Source organism: Rhinolophus sinicus, linkage group LG03 (assembly GCF_036562045.2).
Source record: "Rhinolophus sinicus isolate RSC01 linkage group LG03, ASM3656204v1, whole genome shotgun sequence".
Classification (NCBI taxonomy): Eukaryota; Metazoa; Chordata; class Mammalia; order Chiroptera; family Rhinolophidae; genus Rhinolophus; species Rhinolophus sinicus.
Genome location: NC_133753.1, coordinates 147,895,589 through 147,918,105, shown reverse-complemented (window position 1 = coordinate 147,918,105; position 22,517 = coordinate 147,895,589). Strand labels below are relative to the sequence as shown.

The window sequence follows — 22,517 nt, the reverse complement described above, 5'->3', positions numbered from 1 at the left end:
AATCTGCCAAAGGTCATTGTTTATCTGAATCTTTTCAGCAGCTGGCCAGCCAACCTTTCCCTCACAGTCACGTTGCGTAATTGGGTCATTTGCTGTATTTTTAGTGTATATTAACTATAAAAGAAAAAGTCTTGTTACTGGACACCTATGAGCTATTGATATTACTTTCATCTGTATTTGTAGTACATATTTAATGAAAGTCTTTAGTTCTCAAAATAGATCAGCAACCGTAGATCTAGTCTTTTTACTTTTTCCAATCTTATGTTGATTTCTCACAATCTGCTTTGCTTCATTTAGATATCCTAGATAGGAAATAAGCACTGCCCAGTGACTTACAAACCTTGAGTCGGCTTCCGGGTCACTTGGGGCGCTTGACTAAAATGTAGACCCTAGGACCCGTCCCTTGTACAGGGGATGACATTTTGAGAAACATGCCCGTTTAGGACGTGGTTATGTTACAAAATTTCAATCTCACAGAACATAAAATGTGCTAACCTGAATATTTGGAACATGTGTGTGTTATTACTTATCTTCCCCTCAACTTATCACCACCTTATAGTGCTGTTTCATAAATTAATTTGGAAAAAGTGAGACCTTGATTATCTGTCTTAAATGATGAACAAACCAGGCACCATGAGAGAAAGGCTGACGGTTTTCTAACAGTTGGTCTTTGGAATTTTGTGTGACCCTCAGCTAATTGTTTTCCTTTCTCCATTTTTACGCTGACTGTGGAGATAAATTGCCACAAGTCTTTGAAATTTTATGTGAGGTGTTCAAAGAATAACAGAAGGGCAGCACTTACAAACTAGTGCAACTTAAGAATTGTTTTTATTAAAGAAATACAAGCAAGTGGTTAAATAAAATTAAATGGTTCCAAGTCTTAGTGAAAACAAATCGCCCTACCCTCTCCCCCTAACCTCAATTGTCCTTGATTATTTGGTCGAGTATAGATTTATCAGTTGAAAATAACTTTCTTCTCAGAATTTTGAAGGCATGATTCTGTTGTTTTGTTTCTTTTCCTTTTACTCCTTCTCTCCTTCCAAGTATCTCAAAATTGGTAGCTGCAAAATCAAAATCAAACTCCATCAGAAAATCCCATTAACTCCAACTTCAAAATATATCCCGTATCACAATTTTTTCACTATACCCAGCTCTTCGGTCCAAGTTACCATCATCTCTCTCCTGAATTTCTAATTGGTCTTACTGCTTCTGTATTTTTTTAAATTGTAAAATATTTCAAACAAACCATGTGTGACTTTATACTTTTTATTACATAAAAAGTATGAAATTCTTACATAATTATAAACATATGGAATTGCTTTAGGTGTTTAGCATTCATTGTTCCTGTGCATGCCAGCAGCTTGTTAATTCAAACACCCGGGCTCCATTTAGCAACAGAAGTATGTTAAGCAGTACACAGGGCAGGGAATTGACAACCCTGGGACAAGCTCCCAACCAGTGATGAGGAGGGGATAAATACTTGTCTTCTTCCCCTCCATTTCCCGGCTATCTCAGTAGTAAGTACTGAACTTGTACCCAATGAGAACCTGCTCACTGACTTTGAACTGGCTTTATTATCTTCCCAGTTTCACTTATCCACATGTCAATGGTGCTTTCTGGTTATCACCTATCAAATAAACTGCTTTCATTTAAATTCTAGTGTCGGGGTCTGCTTTAGGGGGAAACACAATCTAAGATAGTAATGTATTCATTTTCCTGTCACTGGATTTCAGGTTTAGTTTTACACTATTATAAACAAGGCTGCAACATATTTCCACATATACATTTCTTTTGGTGTTTATCTGTGAGTGGAACGGCTGGATCAAAGGGTATGTGCATCCTTAATAAATACTAGAGAGTGCCACTGTTTTCTTGTGGTTTGTTGGTCTTATGCAGTATTGATTTCTATTCTGTGTGATCTGTTTTTGTTTTCCCCTCTCTAAAAGATTTTTAGGAAATTTTACTCCTGATGTTCTGTATCCTAATTTTACTTCTGAACGTAAAGGGAGCAATTTATTATCTTAAGTAATTTTTCATGAAAATAAGCATGTTTCAAAAAAAAATATAATCACAACAGACATACCTAGTGCATAAAATAACACACCCAATCCTGATACTGTCAACAGTTTACAGCATATTTTTTCCTACATATAGTTACACTTACTAAAAATTTTGGGAACTACACAATTTGATTCTTTCACTTAGCAATCTCTGGCATTTTTTTTGTTCAGTACTTCGTTCTTTTTAACTGATGAAGGACATTCAATTTTACAGACATTGGTTAGTTACTTCTTTATTGTTCAACATTTGGGCTGTTTCCAAGTTTTAAAAATTGGAGCACAAACACTCTTGGGTTCATCTCTTTGTTCAGGATTAATTTTTAGAAGTGGAAGTTCAGGGTCCAAACCCAGGATATTTTGAATATTAATTGATACTGCTAACTTATAATCTAAAAAAGTTGTACCAATTTACAAAGCAGAAAATGCTATTTCTTTGGATACCTAAAAATGTAAATGTTTGCTAACCTGATGAGTAAAACATGTTTTCATTTTTTAATTATGTGAAGTTTATTTTCTAATTTACTAATTTTGGTTTCTAGCAATATCCATTCTCTTTGAATTTTTAATTTTAGCCATATGTTTGTTATTAGATCACTCATTTTTGTAAAGAGCAGCCTGTTCTTGTTCTATCATTGTAACATCCCATGGCATCTCACCCAAGATCAGAAGCAGAGTTTTTAAAGGTCTTAGACCTTCTCTTTTAATCATCAAAAAGGTAGTCTCCTACCTGCTTCTTTACCATCCCTGTGGAATGTACTGAAGTTCTCCACTTACTGGTTCCTTGTCTGAGTGAACAGAAATTTTTTCAGAAGTGTGATGTGCATAGAGTAATTCATGGTCCCCATTTTGATCTAATTTTCTTTTACTATCTGAGTTCTAACTGTTCTGTTGATAATTCATTTCTGACATTTGGACAAATCTCTCTAGCTCCTATCTTTATAGGCCCTGGTTTCAACTTATGCTCTCAGGGTGCCTTGGTGGGAATGCTACCCTACGCATGTGTGAGGGACCTGATCCTGGCCCCTGATGGACATTCAGACAGTCACAGCAAGAAATGTTTCACAAATGGTATTGAGATATCATAGGGAAGATTAATCTTAACCAAATCTATTTAAGATTAATTAATTAATAAAAACACATTGCTTAGAGATAGTTATCCATAGAGCTAAAATCCAAAGAAGTTTCTTTTTCTAATGTTTAAATACATAATTGTTTAGAGGGGCTGGGGAACAACTTGAAATAAAGCAGAAAACACCTTTACATTAATCATTCTTTTTTTTCATATACTTCAAATTTGTACTTAATGCCTTTCTCCTCCTGGACATCAGAAGGAATACCCGGGTATCTGTAAAAGAAATACATATATAATTAAATAATGTATCAATAAAAAAGATAGCTTCCCTGACTCAACCAAATGGTATCACTAATGCATAAGGTAAATAAAAGGTTTCCTTTCCTTTTTTTCTTCACAGTGGTAAGCCACCATGAAATAGGTACTATGCAAATATACTATATATGCAAACGGAAAGAAAAAATTTCAAACTGTATAGAAAGTTAGAAAATGAAAAGTATAATTTTCCTGCCTCCTTATTCTTCTCTCTAGAACTAACTGCTGTTAGCAGTTTCTTTTCTCTTTCCACTCTATCACCCAGCAAATACGAAAATTTTGAAGAACATTTTGCAAGTCTTACATTTGGTATTGAATTTCTTGTTTGAGCAAAAAAAACCCCAGCAAAATACAACCTTTAGCGGTTTAGAGCAGAACTGAAGTTATGTGCCCTGCATGGTGACAGATTCTTTACTGCTGTTTAATCAATGGACTCCATAGTGCTCTAATTCCCCAATGCGTGGCTTATTGCAATTCCTTTACTAGAATCACTGTTTATCTTTTCTATTCCCTCTCACTTAGGTATGTGTTCCCTCCAGATTCCAATTCAAAACCCAGGCCCTCCTTTGGGTACATACCCAGAAGTGGGATTGCTAGATCAAACGGTAGTTCTATTTTTAATTTTTTTTTTGAGGAACCATCATACTGTTTTCCATAGCGGCTATACTATTAGGTTGGTGCAAAAGTAATTGCAAGAACCGCAATTACTTTTGCACCAACCTAATATTTTACATGCCCACCAACAGTGTTCCAGTTTTTTCACATCCTCACCACTGATTCTTCTCTTTTTTGATAACTGAAATCAGTTAGTGACAGTAGCCAAGGTGTGGAAATAACCTAAATGTCCACTGATAGATGAATGGATAAAGAAACTATGGTATATACCCACAGTGAATATTATTCAGCCTTAAAAAGGAGGAAATCCTATACTATGCAACAACATGGATGAACTTGGAGACATTATGCTAAGTGAAGTATGCCAGTCACAGAAGGACAAATGCTGTGTGGTTCTAATTATTAATATATGAGGTGTCTGAAATAGTTAAACTCATAGAAACAGAGAGAAGGATGGTTGAAAGGCCTAGAGGGAAAGGGGAAATGGAGTTGCTGTGCAAAGGGTATATATAAAGTTTCAGTTATACAAGATGACTAACTGCTAGAGATCTGCTATGCAACATGGGACCTATATTTAATAATACTGTATTGAACACATACAAATTTGTTGAGTAGATCAGATGTGTTCTTACCACAATAAAAAGTTATTTTTACAACTGAAAAAAAGCCACAACCAACAGAAAAACAAAACGCAGTTCCTCTCCTGAAGACTGTTCTGACTGCTCTGGTCTCCAACCCAAATCCAGGTGCACCCCCCTTCCTCTGTGCTGTAGGTTGCAGCCCACTATGCTCCAGGTGGCTTACCACGGTGAAGGAAAACAGGAAGGGAAACCTTTTATTTACCTTATACTTGGTTGATGCCATTTGGCTGAGTCAGGGAAGCTTTCATCAGACTTGTGTGTTTGACTCTGGCTCTGCTGTGTGACACTTGGCTATCAATAAGTCTTCATTCTTATAAAAAATTTACCATTGTGAGCACATTAAGTGCTCTGCAAATGTTACCCATTAATATTATTAGTTTGTTTGATTCCCCTATTTTCTAAAGTCATTGTAGGCAGGGATAATACAGAAATAAATTTAAATCTCTTATGATAGCCAACACAATATTGAGTAATAATGGGCATTAAACTGTTGTCTAATTAGATTATGACATTTGGATAAAAAATATAATTAGACACATGAAGTAACAATAGTATAATAATATGTAAGGAAAAGGAAAAAGTGTTTTCTCTTGAATAATTTATATGTCTCTTGAACAATTTATGTTTCTATTTACCAACCATTTTCTAAGCTGTTTAGTAGCAGTATAGCTTTTTTTCTTAAAGAAATGACTCTACTAGGCCAACTTTTAACCACAATTTTAATATATTTGGAATGAGTCACCAAAAGTATGTACATTTGTGTGTGTGTATGTGTGTAAAATTTTCAAGACTATTGAGATCGTCAGTTAATAAGATAAAAGCAAAGTATTAAAATTATTTCTAAAACTATGAATAATAACTTAGAAATAACTATGCTTCTGGCTGGATATGATCACTAGCCACGGTACTCATGTTAATCTTCTCTGTGAAACTAAAATTTAATTGTGCTTAAGATTAATTTTACTTTCCACAATATTCACATAATCTGTTTTCATAATGATTAAACTACCTCATAATCATAATTCCAAACTTTTCTGAAGAACAAACTGGTTAAGAGCCACACTTGAACTCTGAGTTTAAAGTCTAACAGGATTTGGAAAAAGCTTCTATTTGTTATGAACCAGCCGAGAAAGATAGAGACTCTCCTCTAGAATCTTCAAGCATTTAAGAAGCCAATGAATAAAAGAAACCTGAGATCTGAACTGACAAAGCATCACAAGAACATAGAGATGATTTGATAGAAAGTCTGAGATAGAGGTAAAGAGAGTTCTTGAAACAGTTATTTATAAGAAACAAACTACAACTAAAATACAATGAAGACTCTATAGGAGTCTATAGGCTCAGGAGGAGAGGGATGTACAAATAGTGTGGACAGATGTGCCAGGATCCTTTGGACAGCCAGGAAGTAATGCAACAGCAGTCAGCCCATGGAAAACCCACTTTACGTTGTCCACTGATAGGGGGCATCTGTCCCAGCTCTGGAGCCAATTACTTCCTCAAAGGCCTCTTCCTGGTCTTTCTCCTCTTTGACTGCATCTCACATGAAAGGTGAATAACTAGAAGGAGAAGCCTGTTGGGGGCTCATTAAGCAGAAAACTGCTGGTATAAAATATTTGGGCCTGCTGGTTTAGTTGGAGCCTAGTGTGAAATAGTCTGGGATAAAAAGATTTCTTCCAGGCAAGATGAGGGCAGAGGCTTAGAGGACACGCTGGCCTGTTGCTGTCACAAGAATAATTACAGACAATCACCTGAGGGGGTGTTGTGTGGGCAGACAAAAAGCAAAACCATATTACTTTGTTAAAATTGCCTTCTGCTTTTAGGTTTCCACCACGTGTGGCTTCACCTACACTCTAATTTTATTCTCATCATGCTTCATGATAGTTCGGTCGTTTTTATTTCATTATACCAATGCTTTTATTATCAGGAAGCATGGTGTTAATAACAATGTGTTTGGACTGAACCCTTTGTAACCACAAGAAGCCTACTGATAGGGATAATGGGGGTCTAAACTAAGTGGTAGCTGTGGGGAAAGAAGAAGGTGAGAATGATCAGTGTTCGTTTCTGGACAACGGGAGCAATTCTAAGTTCCCCAATGTACAGAGATTTGGAGAGTAAGCAGCTCGAGAATTGAGCAATGTTTCAGACTTCCAGGGACAAAGTATATCCGTTTTATCTTCAGAGGTTTTCTTTTCCTTTACCTCATGAAGGATGGCCTACTCCAGATCTCTCCATACGGTATTCTCTCCAACCACGTTAAAGAAGCTGTTATTATCATGTTGGTAGAGGCCTGAAAGTCAGATGACCATCAAATGCTGTAATGGAAAAAAGGACTTTCCATGTTCATCCATAGCTTTGTTTAGAAGGTCCCTTTTGGAGCAATTTCCTTGGATTTTGGCTTTGGAAAGCAATTTCCTATCTGAAGCTAATCACCATTAAAATTTTCTAAGATATGTAAAGAAGAATTCATACCAATTCTTCACACATTCTTCCAAAAATAGAAGAGGAGAGAGAGCATTTCCCCACTAATTCTGTGAGGCTAGTATTATCCTGACACCAAAACCAGGTGAAGACATTACAAAAAAGCAACCTATAGCCCAATATCCCTCATGAATATAAATGCAAAAATCCTCAACAAAATATTAGCAAACTGAATCCAGTTATATAGAAAAAGGATTTTCCCAAGTAGATGTATCCCATAATACAAGATTAGTCTAATACAAAACTCAAGCAATGTAACACACCATATTAATAGTGTATTAAATATTGGTATATTTTTTCTCATTAAAGACAAAAACCACGTGATCATCTCAATAGACTCAAAAGCATTTGACAAAATCCAATGCCCCTTCATGATCAAAACACACAATGAAGTAGGAATAGAAGAGGTCTTCAATGTAATAAAGGGCATGTACGGAAAACCCACAGCTGATACCATACTTAATGGTAAAAGACTGAATACTTTCCCTCTAAGATCAGGAACAAGACAATGAGGTGTTGTCCTTGCCATTTCTAATCAACGTTGTACTGGAAGTTCCAGCCAGGGCAATTTTGCAAGAAAAAAAAATTAAAAAAAATCCATATTAGAATGGAAGAAGTAAAACTATCTCTATTTGTAAATGATATTGCCTAAGTATAGAAAATCCTATCCACCACCAAAACTAATAAATGAGTTTAGCAAGGTTGTGGGATACTATATCAATAAACAAAAGTCAATTGTATTTTTATGTATTACCAATGAACAGTCTGAAAATACAATTAAGAAAAGTTCCTTTTATAATAGTATCAAAAATAATAAAATAATTAAGAACATACATAACACTTGAGTACAAGGCGATATACTGAAAGCTACAAAACATTGCTGAAGGAAATCAAAGACCTAAATAAGTAGAAAGACTGACACGTTCATGATTTGAAAGACAAATATCGCTAAGATAATAATACTCTCCAAAGTAATCTACAGATGCAATACAATTCCTATCAAAATCCTAGCTTGGTTTTTGGCAGAAACTGACAAGCTGATCATAAAATTTACATGGAAATGCAAGGGACCCAGAATACCCAAAACAATGTGAAAAAGAACAAAGTTGGAGGACTTGTACTTCATGATTGCAAAAGTTATTACACAGCTGCATTAATCAAGACAGTATGGTCCTGGCATAAAGACAGACATAGATCAATGGAATAGAACTGGGAGGCCAGAAATAAACTCTCACATTTATGGTCCACTCATTTTTGACAAGGGTGTCAAGAAAATTCAATGGGAGAAAGGATAGTCCTTTCAACAAATAGTGATAGGACAACTGGATAGCCACTTACCAAAGAATGACCTTGGGCCCTTCCTTACACCATACATAAATTAACTATAATGGAGCATATACTTAAAGTAAGAGTTAAGACTATAAAACTCTTAGTAGAACACGTAGGAGTAAATCTCTGTGAGCTTGGGTTAGGCAATGGTTTCTTAGGTATGACACCATAAGGACAAGTTGCAAAAGGAAAAATGGGACATCAAAATTAAAAACCTTTGTGCTGAAAATGATATCATTAAGAAAGTGAAAAGGCAATTCAGATAATGGGAAAAATTTGTGAAGCAATCACTAATGATATATGATAAACTTGAAAACAGTATGCTAAGTGTGAGAAGCCAATTCTAAGAAAGATTATATTATATGATTCTGCTTACATGAAATGTCCAGAAAAGGCATTATCTACAGAGACAGAAAAATAGGTTAATGGTTCCTAGGGCTAGGAGGGCAGGGGGAGTTGTGAATGAGTGCTAATGGGTACAGGGATTTTAGGGGGGTGATGAAAATGTTCTAAACATAGATTGTGGTGATGGTTGCACAACTCTGTGAATATACTAAAATCATTGAATTACATACTTTCAATGGGTGAATGTTGTCATGTGTGAATCATCTCTCAGTAAAGATGTTAAAATTTTCATTTCTAGAGAGAAGCAGAATGGTATTTGTTTTAGTTATCAACGATCCTGAAGCGTCATAGCTTTGGACAGAGGTCTGATTGAGAATGATAGGATTTGGAAAGGTATTTAACATGGAGCTGATTCACACAGTAATCTATTCTTTTTGTTGGTAGCAAAGAGAAAGATAAGAAATAACGGACAACAGAGGTCAATATTCACATACTGTGACAATCAGCAACCTAAGCCGTACAAGAGAAAACACATAAAGTGCGACAAACAAACACAACTGATTTTTATATAAATATACATGAGATCACTAAGTGGGACTTTTCTAAGTAGTCACCTTTGGAAACTAGAAGCAAAAGCCTGACCTTTAGGTGTTCAGAAAATTTTTAGAGTTCTTATAATTTCTCAGATTTCCTTATAGTTAAGAGCCCAAGAAAATCAGTCACACATTTCATCTGATTCAAGACTAATACCTATTACTCTACAGAGTGATAGACTATTATTCTAAAGCTTAGCCATCCATTTATTCAGACTTGGCTCTGAATGTTCTTTTATGAGGTATTTACAAGAACATACACTCAAAGAAAAATGACTGGATTCAACAGAGAAGATTTGAAAGAATGTGTTAAAAGCTAGTCAATAAGTGCTGATATAATTAATCTTAAAGCTGAAAAGTGCTTTGAAACTAAAATGCTATGAATGTTCAAAATCAGGCTAAAATCACAACTACACAATAAAGCAAGTGTAACCTCTTCTTTCCATCTCCACCACTGCTATCTAAGTCCCTTCCTCTTTCACCTGCACTGCTACAACTCACCGGTCTCCCAGCTTCATTCTTGTTCTTCCTACTCCATTCTCTCCAACCAGCCAGAACAACATCACTCTATTCAGAACCCCCTAAATCTGCACTTGGTCTGATCCCTTTGGGTCTCCCCCTTGCTCACAATTCCCACAGTGGCTTTCAGGACTCAGGGAACATGCCAAGTTTGTTCCTGCCCCGAGGTCTCTGCACTGGCTATTCCCGTTTCCTGGCATGGTCTTCCCTGCTCTTTGCATGGCTGGCTTCTTGCCATTTGGATTTCAGTGTAATGCCACTTTTCAGAGAGGACTGCTCAGACTGTAACTATATTTATCACATCACAATATTTCAGTTCTCCACACAGCAACTCTTTTGATCTACTGTTTGCCACCCTCCCTCTCTACTACAAACAGTGCAACCTGGAGAGTAGTGATGGCATGTGTCTTGGTAAACACTCTTTCCCCAATGCTGGACACTGTCTGATGCTAAACACAGATCTTATAGAATGGACTAATGACTACTCTATAGATTTCAGTAAAATCATTATAACTTGAACATTCCCAAGTCTGTTAAAGCAGATTTCCAAAAATTTCTATAGTATTTGTCTATAAAACATTATTACCCCAAACCGGTCTGAACAGACATATTCTTGCCTATTAATTCTTAAGCTGGAAATCCAAAAGTGCTTCGGACTAATTAATAACATTTTACTTACTCTGGGAGAAGTTTGTATTTCTCCAAATCAATTTCTGGAAAAAATACGTCACTTTCAAATTCTTGCATGATCCTTGTCACAAATAGTCTAAGATGGCCTGGCTTGCTGATGGCTTCCTTTGAAACAAAGCAAAAGGCATCAATTTCCTTATTTGTCAGTGTCAAAAGGAATAAAAACTGAGATTTTTGTTTGTTTTAATTTTATAGTCAAGTTTGTACTGGGTATTAAAGACATGCTACATAACATGTTACCTGCAAAGAATGATTTTTAAATATCCTATTCTTTACTTCGGTGCCCTGCAAAATATGCCTTAGTTGAGAATGGCACTAATCATTCTCAATAATTATGAGAGTGAGTTAAAATATATATTCTGGTCTCTAGTTTGCTTACATGAATTTTTTTTCATTTCAGCATTCAGTTTTGTCTTTTTTCTTTGATGGTTGTTTAGGAATTAAGAACCCCAAATTATCTAGTGACTCCACAGAAAAATTTACATATGTATATATGGATAAGATAGTATAATTTCGTGAGACCTTGACTACTGAAAAATCCCAAGGGCATACTTAGTACATTTACATAAAAATTAATAATGCTTCCATTTCCCAGGAGATAGCTACAATGCTAGTAGGTGATTTAGTCTACCTCTTGTTGCTAATGATTGTATTTGGCCTCATACTGTTAATGACTTTTCTATCTGCCGCCTAGAGTACTGTTGATAGTTTCTACAGAAAAAACTGCCCTGGAAGGAATATCTTAAAACTCTAATAAAAAGTCAAGAGTCCTAAGTGCAGCTCCAAGAAAGCTGTAACTCTTGATTTTCAAATAGCTTATTGGGGAGGAAAAAAAGAAAAAATATATATACACACATATATAACTATCCTTAAAATTCCAAATAAGGTCATAGAAAACATTTTACTTTTTGTTTTTGATACTGCAGCTTATACTATTACATCATTTATTCTGTTGTCACAACCAAATAAATATTCTACCAGTTCTTGCTATACTCAAAATTAGAAAAACTGAATGGGAGTAACCACAGCAGTGTTTCAAAGTCTCTATCAAAGTCAATGATAGAGGACAAACTTGTCTGTACAGGGTCCAATGATAAGTATTTCAGGCTTTGTGGGCAATATGGTTTCTTACCTTTGTAGGCAAAAGCAGCCACAGCCAATACTACATCAATAGGTGTGGCTGTGTTCCAATGATACTTTATTTATAAAAACAAGCAACTGTTGGCCTGATTTGGTCCATGGGAATATAAGCCTAAATGTTCTACAAACTATTGTGACATGAGGTAGGTGGATAATGCAAAATTATAACCTGGAGGTTCTAATTCCTTATAATTTATATACATATACGTATGTATATATCTATACACATATAGATGTATCAAATAATATAAGTGAATTTAATTTTAAGTACTTATATGTTTTTTAAAGAATATACTTTCAAGTGAATATGTTATTGAATCATTCAAAATGAATACTGAACAAAATGAAGAAATGACTTGTTTCCTTGGAAAGTCACACTCAGCTGAAAGATCAAAGGAAAATGTCTATTTTACCCCTATTACAAATGGAAAAAGTGTAGAAACAGGAACCCAAGAAACAGAGTTTTTATAATGTCATCTAGGATGCTGGTATACCTCTTCTTTCTCAAATAATTTCAGGGTACATGTTACCACAAGCCACCAAAGCACAGGAGCTGATTTTCTTCCTGTCCACAAATGTTAATATTTCATTAGTGTTTTCCAAGAGCAAAAAAATTCCATTTATTATCCTCAAAATTTTTGAAAGCTAGAAGTCATTTGGTATCCAGAAAAAGGAGTATTTTCCCTTTTATCTACTGTTTTTCCTTATGATAATAAAATCACGTAATATTTTTTTCAATGTCCTCACATTATATGCAAGTTTTATGCTTTTAACAAATTCAAATACATCTGGTCAATGTATATCAACTGACAGCCCCATCCCGTTCTCAGTAAGAGACATATTTATCCTTGAAAAGGGTATAACTCAGTGTATCAGGGCACATCCCAGGAGTAGAAAAGCGTCCAGTCCAAGTATGAATCTAAGGGAAGGATTTAGAATGTTTTTTAAATTGGAAACATCAACTATTTTGAATTGCAAATAAACTCGTAAAGACTTAAAAAGTTACTTTTACACTTTTATTTAGTTTGCATGATAGTATCAGAAAAAGAATAACTCTTATTGACACTATGTCCAACTTCCAGTAGCGATAATGTGCTTCCTTTGCTTATGGCTTAATTTTTTAAAAGTTCAGATGGCAGGGAAGCTGAAAGAGTAGAAAATTTCTTTGTATCTATAGTGAACTTTACTTACCTTATAAACAGCACTGCCTCCCACTATCCAAACCATGTCCACTTTATTTGTTAATTCTGGTTGCTCAATAAGTTCTAAGGCATCATCCAGACTTTTGGCAAGAAAATGAGCTCCTTGTGGAGGTTCCCTGAGGTTGAGAGAATTATATATAATTTCCATAGAACCCCTTCATACTGGTCAACAATCTATATAGAAAGCACTAATTATAAAACTAAAGTCATCACATTAATCCTTTCAACAAAAACCAGTTAATGTCAATATGGCCTATGGCCAGTATTTCAACCCACATTTGTGTATATATGGCCCACAATTAATTAAAAAATTACAGCACTTCTGGTATCTTGTGATATTTGTGTTGGAAAAAAAAAATCAGAACAGTAGTTGTCTCTGGAGGGATGGGGTAAAGATTCACGGGGAAGGAGCATAAGGAAACTTTCTAGGGGTTACAGTAATCTTCTGTATCTTTGGTATAGGGTTGGTTCTATAGGTGCATACATTTAACACGACTTAGCAAATGTACACAATATTGAATTCTAGTTAATGATGTGTATGCTGAAGTATTTAGGGGAAAACACACTAATGTCTGCAATTTACTTTGAAGTGCATAAAAAGAACAAAACCAATTGATGGACGGATGATAAAACAAACATAGTAAAATGTTAACGATAGAATCCATGTAGTAGGTATACAAGTGTTTACTGTAAAGGTTTATATGTTTGAAAGTTTCATGATAAAATATTGGAAAAAGAGTAATATGTTTGAATGACTGTTATGATATTCAAACTGTTAATATGTGTTAAGTAGGGAAGGAAATTCATATTTTAAACCATATAGAAATGGATAAAATATTAAAAAAAGATCATGTTATTACTTTTATAATTAAAAATCCCAAAAGGGAAAAGTTAATTAATTTCAGGGTTTACATTGACTAGCTCAATCTCTCCTAACCTCCACAACTGATTTTTTCTTTCGGGGGAGTAGGGGACTTGGAGGGAGGGTTGCAATTCCCATTATAAACAAGAAATGCATAATTAGGCTTTCATAGTAATTAGAAAGAAAACAAATTATAATTCAGGCTCAGGATTTTAGACTGATGCTTTTAAAAAAAATATATTAATTTCCTTTGAATGAACTAGTAGTTATAACAATGATTCATCAAGAGCTAATGGGCACTATTAATTCTTTTGGCTGCCTCCTGCCTTACCTTCTTGATACACATTTTACTTACTTCACTCTTTGTCATCTCTGAAGCAGTTAAAATAGCACAAAGAATGTATTTTGACTAAAGGCTGGAAAAGACGTGGAGGCCAGGGTTAGGTTAAATGAACCAAGGGATCCTCTATGGTATCAGGCGGTTGTGTTGACTGGTTTGGAATAGGCTGTTCAGCGGAAGAGTTTAGTGTGGAAGAAACAGATTTGGACTTGGGGGAGAAGATAGTCTAGTTAATAGACAGTGTAGAATGATTGAAACAGAATCAAGGTGGTTTTAGTAACAGGATGTTGAAGTCAGGAGTGATGACAGTATGTTGGGTAGAATGAAAAATGGTGATTTGGAACTGGCTTATGTGGAAAACTGGAAGAGGTATCCTAGAAGTTGGTGGATTACAGCAAAATGATTTACAAGGTGGTGTAAAAGGTTGGTGTGGACTTCAAAGAAAGGGGGCAATCATTTTGTGGTACAATGGCTTGAAGATGGTTCAAGGGATTAAGGTGAAGACTGCTTTTTCGCTCTTTAGTAGTGAGCCTTGGAAAAGGAAAACAAAGGCATGAAAGAAATGCTTCCGCAAAATGTTGCTATTTAGCAGTTTAGAAATAAGTTTCACAGGAAACACTGGACCCCCAGGTGGGTAAAAAAGTAAAAGCAAAAAGCTGAGCTAATGTTGGAGTTTATCAGCTCCTTTATAGCACAAATTCTAGACATGAACACAGTAAATGGCATATTGTTAAGCCCTCAATATTGTGACTTATTTCATTGCTAAAATTTCCTTCCTATAATTATCTCAAACCAATAGATTAGATTCCCTGACAATGGCGAGTTGGTATGTGGTAGCATACAAATTCTGTCCGTAAGTCTGTAGACATGCTGGGTATCTTGTTTTGAGAGTGTGAAAATTAAGAGATAATGCACATAGTAGGTATTCCCATCCCTTTCCTTAAAAGCCCTATTCCAGGGAGGCCGCTTTCTGCCTGATAGTTATATTAGAAAGAAAATATCTAACATTTCTTGAGTGCCTACTTGCTCTCCCAAGTAGTGGGATCAGGTACTGCTTTACATGCATCATACCATTTCATGTCACCAGCAGTGCCAGCAGGTACACAGGACACAGGTACATTTTTACAGATGACGATAGTGAGGCTGAGGGGTTAAGTAACCAATGATCACACAGCTAGGAGATGGTGGTCCTGGGATTGGAACTGTAGCAGCCTGATGCTGTTGGAGCCTGAGCTGCAACTTCTTACATACACACTATGTTCTCAGATGGTGGCCAAGGGCTACTAGGTGTCAGATAGGATGGTGTGGCTGCTTTAGGCAGAGCCCTCAGACCAGCTTATGGCTTTGGGCAGCCTCGTTTGATTACGTAAGGGTACCATATAAACATCCTTTTCCACCGTGCCCGAGGTGCAAGATAAAATGGCAGATGGAATCCTGGCCCAATTTCCCTGGCAACTGTTGGGCAAGCATTTAAAAACAAAAAGCCTTAGGCTACCATCCCATTTAACCAGAATTCACAAATATGTTCAATTTAAGACATTTCATACTCAGTCTTTAAAAATGTGATTTTCAGTTATTTAAAATTGGTTCAAGTATGCTCCCTCCTTATAATTGAATACTATGCAGCCACTAAAAATACCTACAGAAATTAATCTTTTAATATGTCAAATGAGGTAAAAAGGTAGGTTACAAAGCATTATATGGGGTGATCCTATTTTTATAAAATCAGATGTAATGTACCATCCATTCCGTGAAAATTTCTGAACCTCGAGTTTGCTAGGGGTCATGCTAGATGCTGGGAAAAGAGATTAAAAAAAAGAAAAAATCACTCTGTACCAAAAAGGTGGTAATGGCTGTCACAGAACTATCTCAGCAGTGTCAATAAAGTGAAGAGGACATGAAATGGAAGTGTGTGGAGGATGCTAGATGGGCAGAGGTGGTGCATTACCCGTGTGGGTCATGAGGGAGAATACTCCTGGGAGTATGATCCCTTAGCTGAGTCGCCAAGGAGATAAAAACATGTGCAAAACACAGAAGTGACAGACCTCCATGGATATTATTGAGGCTGACACTAAAGTTACAGAAGTTATTTAATCTAAGAAAGCTCCAAGAAAGTTGAGGGTAGAAGAAAAATAATCTGTGGTGAGATTTAAAATACGAAAGGGTAAGGACAACAGAGCAAGATCCGGAGGACAGAAGAAAAATGGAGTCTAGAATAATGCAGTGAGGGGGCAGAGGGGGAAGGGGATTGATTTCGATAGGAGGGGTTTTTGTCTGAAGATTGAGGGAAAGGAGCCAAGTGATACGTTAAGGTAAAATGATGAGCTCGTGAACCTGTTCACTGTGCTCTCATTAACTTTGATCTTTTCTATAAGCTATGAAGTGAGGTAATTCTGCTGAAGTAGCAAGGGTTGGGGGAGTAGGACCTGATACCTGCAGGGTGCCTTCTGTGTGCCAGAAATCTGTAAGTTATGAAATTTCATTTAATTCTCAAAAATCACTCTAAGAAGTTGTCATTATTAATCCCATTTAGTAGATTAGGAAATTGAGGTTCAGCAAAACTTACAGTTAATAAAGCTGAAAGCCTCAAAGTTAATAGGCACCAGAACAGGTATCAGAAGCCAGGTTGGTTAAGTCTTTGCTGTACCAAGTGTGTGTGAGTGATGGGGAAGGAATTGCAGCTTTGAGAAGAGGAGAAAGTTTTAATCACTGTGAAGATGATAGTGAAACCACAAAAAAGTATTAAACCATGAATTGTTAGTTTTTTGGATTGAAGATAAGTTACATCTTCTATCATGGAGGCAATTTCGGATTTTCTAATGATGTTATCAAAGCTACAGCATCGCAGTATAACATTCGTTACTTACGTTTTGGTTCCAAAGACTTTAATAAATGCTTTTAGATATAAATCACATACCATGCAATGTATCCTTGTAATGTGTACAATTCAGTTAACTTTTTAGATTGTTCATGGAGTTGTGCAACCATCTACTTTCAGAACATTTCCATCACCTCCCCCCAAAACCCTGTACCTATTATCAGTTTCTCCATTTCTACCCCCTCTGTCTTTATGGATTTGCCTACCCTGGACACTTCATATAATTGGAATCACGTGGTCTGTTGTATCTGGCTTTTTTCAGTCAGCATACTGTTTTCAAAGTTCATCCGTGTTGTAGCATGTATTAGTACTTCACTCCTTTTTACTGTGGGATAATAATTATTCCAGTGTATGGATATAGCACATTTTGTTTATTGTTCATTAGTTGACAAACATTTGGGATGTTTCCAATGTTTGGATGTTATGAATGATGCTGCTATGAATATTTGTGTACAAGTTTTTGTGTGGTAATGTTTTCATTTCTCTTGGATGTATACCAAGGAGAAGAATTGCTGGGTCATATAACTCCGTTTAATCTTTTGAGAAAGTGGCAATGTGTTTTCCAAAGGTGGCTGTATAACATTTCTTTTAAATCCATAATTTGATTGTCTACTAGAAAGCCTAGGAAAAACATTTTTTCCTTATATGTGACTTATTAAGGAAATAGTTACCCAAAATAACTTGTATGGGGCAGCAAATTTTGGGATTATCTTGAGGATTCAGTTTCTTTTTACATGGGGGAGGGGGTGGTGGTGAAAAATGAAGTGTCCCCAAAAACTTGCATGAGCAATAGTGATTTATCACTCCCCTTTTCTTTAGGACCTAACAGTGCCTGGCACATAGCAGGTGCTCAGGATATGTGTGGAACTGACCAGCAATTAATCAGGGAAGCAGGAGAAAGGACAAAAAATAAGCTCTAAATGTTTTTCTTAATTGGTATCCCTATTTCCTTGGAATGCTTGATAATAAAAACTTTAAGTTTTCTCTCTTTCTTAAAGACAAAGCAAAGTAGTACCAACAAATATTATATAAAAATATGTAAGAAACAGCCAAACCCAATTACACACACCACAGAGGGGTCATAAAGAAGAAATGAGACTCGTCATTTGAGATTTCCTGGCTCAACTGAACATCTCTCCCACTGAGATTTCTTTGTTGTAGCTCAAGCTAGCCATAAATAAACTTGAGTAGTATTCCAGAATATGTTATTAAAGAGTATCTGGAAATGGCAATACAATCTGTGACTTGGATTCCACCAAGTAAAGAGATAAAGCAGAATATCCCAGCAACCAGGAGAAAGAGAACAGTATGAAGACTGAAGCAGAGGGCAAGACGCACATCAACACATCCCCCATCACCCGAAGGCAGTCAATGAAAATATTCTGGTACACTTCCTTTAAGATTTTTCCTATGCCGTTCTTGGAGGGATCTGGGAGAAAACCTACAGAAGTCTGAACCCCCTTAGCTGGTTGTTGTGTAATGTTTTTCTTTCCTATGGTGTGGTGGTCCTTGATGTGTACACGTGGTTAGGCTATGGTCCTCAGTTATTCAGACACTATGTGTTGCTGTGAAGGTATTTTATAGATGTGATTAAAGTTGGTAATTGGACGACTTCAATCTGGGTGGGCCTGATTCAATCAGTTGAAATGCCTTACAAACAGATGCGAAGCTACCCTGAAGAAGAAATTTCACTTGCAGACATCAGCTTCATCCCCTGCTGGAGAGTTCCAGCCTCCCCTTCCTGATGGCCTGCCCCACAGATTTTGGACTTGTCTTGCCAGCGCCCACACCTGTGTAACCAATTCCTTGTAAGAATAATAATATTAATACATATATATGTACTTTTGGTTCTGCAAGCAAGTAGTGCCCTAGGATACTGCATTCTTTTGTATGATTACATTAGTAGTTTAAGAAATAACAATAAAAAAAAAGAAACAACAATTTTCGTGGCAATCCCAAATTTTCCCTGAAGGTCTAATTCAGGCCAAACCTCCTCCCCCCAAACAAATAAACCAAACCTTGAGGTTCCAGAAGTTATGTAGTGGGTTAGGTCCAATGTAAAGAACAAAAACATAGAAATCAGGAGATCTCACATGTGGAGTAATGACATGAAGTCATGGTGAAGGTGAAAGCGCAGAGTTGATGGCATGGACAGTCTTAATGGTATTAACTCCCCCCCACCCCCAAATTTCCATGGCATTTCCAGGCATCAGAAACTATGTACTAGTGTTAGCTTGGAGGACAGAAAAATTCCTAGCAGAGGCCAACTGGACATACTACCTTCTCCTTATGATCCCTATGGCATTTCAATACTTTGAAATTTTTTATATGCAGACATAGGGTAAAGAACACAAGGACAGGGGGTGGCCGGTTGGCTCAGTGGTTAGCGTGAAGTGCTCATAACACCAAGATCGCCAGTTCGATTCCCACATGGGCCAGTGAGCTGTCCCCCCCACCCCAACTAATTGAAAATAACCGCTTGACTTGGAGCTGATGGGTCCTGGGAAAACACACTGTTCCCCAATTTAAAAAAAAAAAGAAAACAAGAACACAAGGACAAAATACTATTTAGATATTGGGGTAAATAGAGCACAAGATTATGACCAGATTTTTGCCCATCTTAAAATTTACATCTTACTGAATTTAGGCTTGGGTCCAGAGGGGATAACCAATTAATTTTGGCAAGTCCTAAAACATTTATGTTTTGATTTTATGTGAAAATGAAAAAGTTAATTTACATTATATAACTGATATGTGACCCTACTGAATTGAATTGAATGATGGTTCAAGGAAGCTTGCAATTCTGTTACCGTAGTGAGATTTAATGTATCTTTTCAAGGTGATAAAATCAATCACTTAAGTATAATAGCAGAAGTTACTGTCATGTGGCATAAATAAGTGCTTATTCATTTTCTATAATCACCTTTGTGATATTAAGCAGCTTTATCAATCGCTACATATGTAGTATTTTGTCACCCACTGACCTCCACCATAAGAAACGGGATATATTTTCTTGTGAATTTATGTTATAGTGCTTACTTGAGTTCTCTGCTGAGAACTAAATTAATCCTGTCCTTTAAAGGTCGATTCTTCTCAGGAATGGAGAACCAGGTCTTCCTACCCATAATCACCAAATTCTGCTTACCTATAAAATCACATAGAAAGAACAGGTGTATTTTGGGAATATCCATATATATTTTCATATATTTGCATGTGTGCATATATACAATGGTCATATTGACCTCTAGTGGATCTGCTTTAAAAAATTAAACTTTAAAACAGCTTTACCTAAACTTACCATTTATCACCCATTATTTAAATATAGTAACTTTTTCCCTTTGGATTTATCTAATTTATATTCAATATATATAGCTTTAATCAATCGCAGTCATGTATAATATAGTAGTGAAGAACAAAGATTCTGAGTCAAAGCGTTCAAGTTGAATGTATTCTTGTACTAAGCAAGTCATGTTAACCTGTGCCTTATTATTCCTTATCTGTAAAACTGAGATAACATAGTTCCTACTTCTAAAGTTGTTGTGGGGATGGAAGAGTTAGAATAATGTTTTGACATCTAAAGAGTACTGCTTAACTGTTTGATATAATAATGTTTTTCATGTTTGTATACTTTGTAGATTTACATTAATAGTTGTGCTTTTAAAGATAGCTGCTTCCATTCAATTAGCTTAAAATACTTTCAATTTGTGCCTTTTTCCTTAAAAACTTTATAAACATAGCTTCCATTTTTGGTTTAATTATTTAGGAGAATAAATTTTGAGATTCAGATATCTGTATTAAAGGAACATACACATTTCTGATTCTTGGTATGTTCTGAGAGACTACCATGTGCCTTTTCTTAAAAAATCATCATTAATTTGATTTTATTTAAACAAAACACTAATATTTACAAACTATAAGTAATAAGACTAAGCATTTTTCCATATTTTGCTTAGGATTCTAGAATGTTTCATGTCAATTCTTTATCTTCAAGTTCTTACCATCTTGTCTGTCAGTAACCTAAGTGCCAAGTCCAAGGACCTTGTATCTTATCTGTCCTGTTCAAATTATGCTGCACCTGCTCTTTTCTGACTTACTGTTCCCCCGTTGACTCTGCTATTCCTCCTCCTATGACCAAATATGTATCGTAGGTTTTAAATGGGTATCTCCCATATTCTTTTTCTTGGTTATATCCTCTTCTCTCCAGTGTCTCAATTCACCTAGTACGCTATGCCTTAATATCCTACAGGCACCTCAAAATCGTTACAAGTGCACACTATTCTCCACTCCTTTATTCTTGATTTCACTCAGACTCTTAAATTGAAAACCCGAGTGTTCAACCTTTGATGCCTTCCTGTATCACCTTTAACCTCTTGTTCTCCATCCATATGGAGTATCAGGTAACAGTTCTTTGGACTTATCCTCTCCACTTACCATTTCTTCCAGCAGCTGTTCCAGCGGCCTCCTATGGTCATCCTTCCGAGCCTACCTCTCTACCTTGCTGACCCAATACCTCAATTGTACACGCGCCCACGTAATTTCAAGTAACATTTTTTCCCCAAAATGAAACGTTTAATAAGCTTTGGGAACTGCATACAGATCAAGGTTAAGACAAAACGTCCCAGATTAACATGAATAACTTTTCATTTAACTTTCATTAAGGAAAATTGTTCCCCATGTTCTGCGAACCTCAAGATGTTTTGCGAACCTCACTTAAAAATCCCACATTACCTTCTTCTGAAGAGGTTGTGGTCATTCTTTGGAAATGCTTGAATTCATTCCTACAAGTTACATAAACAGTGTTACTCAGAACGTTATCGCCTGGACTCAAGCTCTAACACACCAATGGGGGGGAGAGACTCCAGGGCTAGGACTTTGCTCGGGAGCAGGGCACCGCGGGAAAAATGCCTCGCGGAGTAGCAGGAGCTGGATGGAAATCAGTAACTTGGCCTCTCGGATCGGGACGAGGCGGGAGCCCCGGCCCAGCTCCTGTTAGCTTAGGTCGCAAGTCCAACTGCATTCTCCCGCCCAGCGCGGCCCGGTCCAAGTGCCCTGATCAAGAGCAGCTTGCGTCAGGCTCTATCCCATCCCACCCAACCCACCCCTGGCCCAGCAGGTACCTGAGCGGGGGCCAGGGCAAGTCTCCGTTCTTGCCGATCCCCATGTTCTGGGACACAGCAGCGATGCAATTTAGCGGACGAACCATGTCGGCGGCAGTAAAAACCCCTGAGCTCGCTCGCGACACCAGAAGTCCCAGCCAAATTTGGCGCGAAATTGTGGGCACCCGCCTCCTCGGTCCCATTTGTGCAGGCGAGACTCCGCCCCCGTCCCGCCCCCCGCCCCGGCGCACGGCTGGGTCGCGACGTACTCGCCCCTGCAGACGCCAGGCAACTGCGGCTGCGGGCTCGCGCTCTCAGCGCGGCCCTGCCCCCCGGCTGTCA

The 22,517-nt window shown here is 36.9% G+C and overlaps 1 protein-coding gene across 3 annotated transcripts; it reads right to left on the bottom strand.

Moving 5' to 3' along the window:
• Nucleotides 1-809: 809 nt before the first annotated feature.
• DHFR (dihydrofolate reductase) lies at nt 810-22,515 on the bottom strand. 3 transcript variants are annotated; one of them, XM_019728219.2, is made up of 7 exons: nt 22,197-22,515; nt 21,808-21,857; nt 20,119-20,224; nt 12,989-13,115; nt 10,647-10,762; nt 3,316-3,405; nt 810-1,061 (listed from the first exon to the last, which is right to left on the bottom strand). In XM_019728219.2, exons 1-6 carry the CDS (start codon nt 22,376-22,378, stop codon nt 3,327-3,329), a joined length of 660 nt encoding a protein of 219 aa, XP_019583778.1. In that variant the 5' UTR covers nt 22,379-22,515; the 3' UTR covers nt 810-1,061; nt 3,316-3,326. The 3 variants fall into 3 exon arrangements, with proteins under 3 accessions (XP_019583778.1, XP_019583777.1, XP_019583780.1); XM_019728218.2 differs by having other exon boundaries at nt 3,322-3,405; nt 22,197-22,450; XM_019728221.2 differs by lacking the exon at nt 21,808-21,857 and having other exon boundaries at nt 3,322-3,405; nt 22,197-22,332.
• Between the last annotated feature and the right edge of the window lie 2 nt (nt 22,516-22,517).

What these genes read in the sequence shown, in the direction of transcription:
- DHFR (XM_019728219.2), bottom strand. Translation starts at nt 22,378, where the DNA reads ATGGGACCGAGGAGGCGGGTGCCCACAATTTCGCGCCAAATTTGGCTG. An exon ending in CACAACCTCTTCAGAAGAAG is followed by an intron (nt 20,225 to 21,807) that starts GTAATGTGGGAT and finishes GTGATTTTATAG; the next exon opens with GTAAGCAGAATTTGGTGATT. An exon ending in AAATACAAACTTCTCCCAGA is followed by an intron (nt 3,406 to 10,646) that starts GTAAGTAAAATG and finishes TTTCTTTTACAG; the next exon opens with ATACCCGGGTATTCCTTCTG.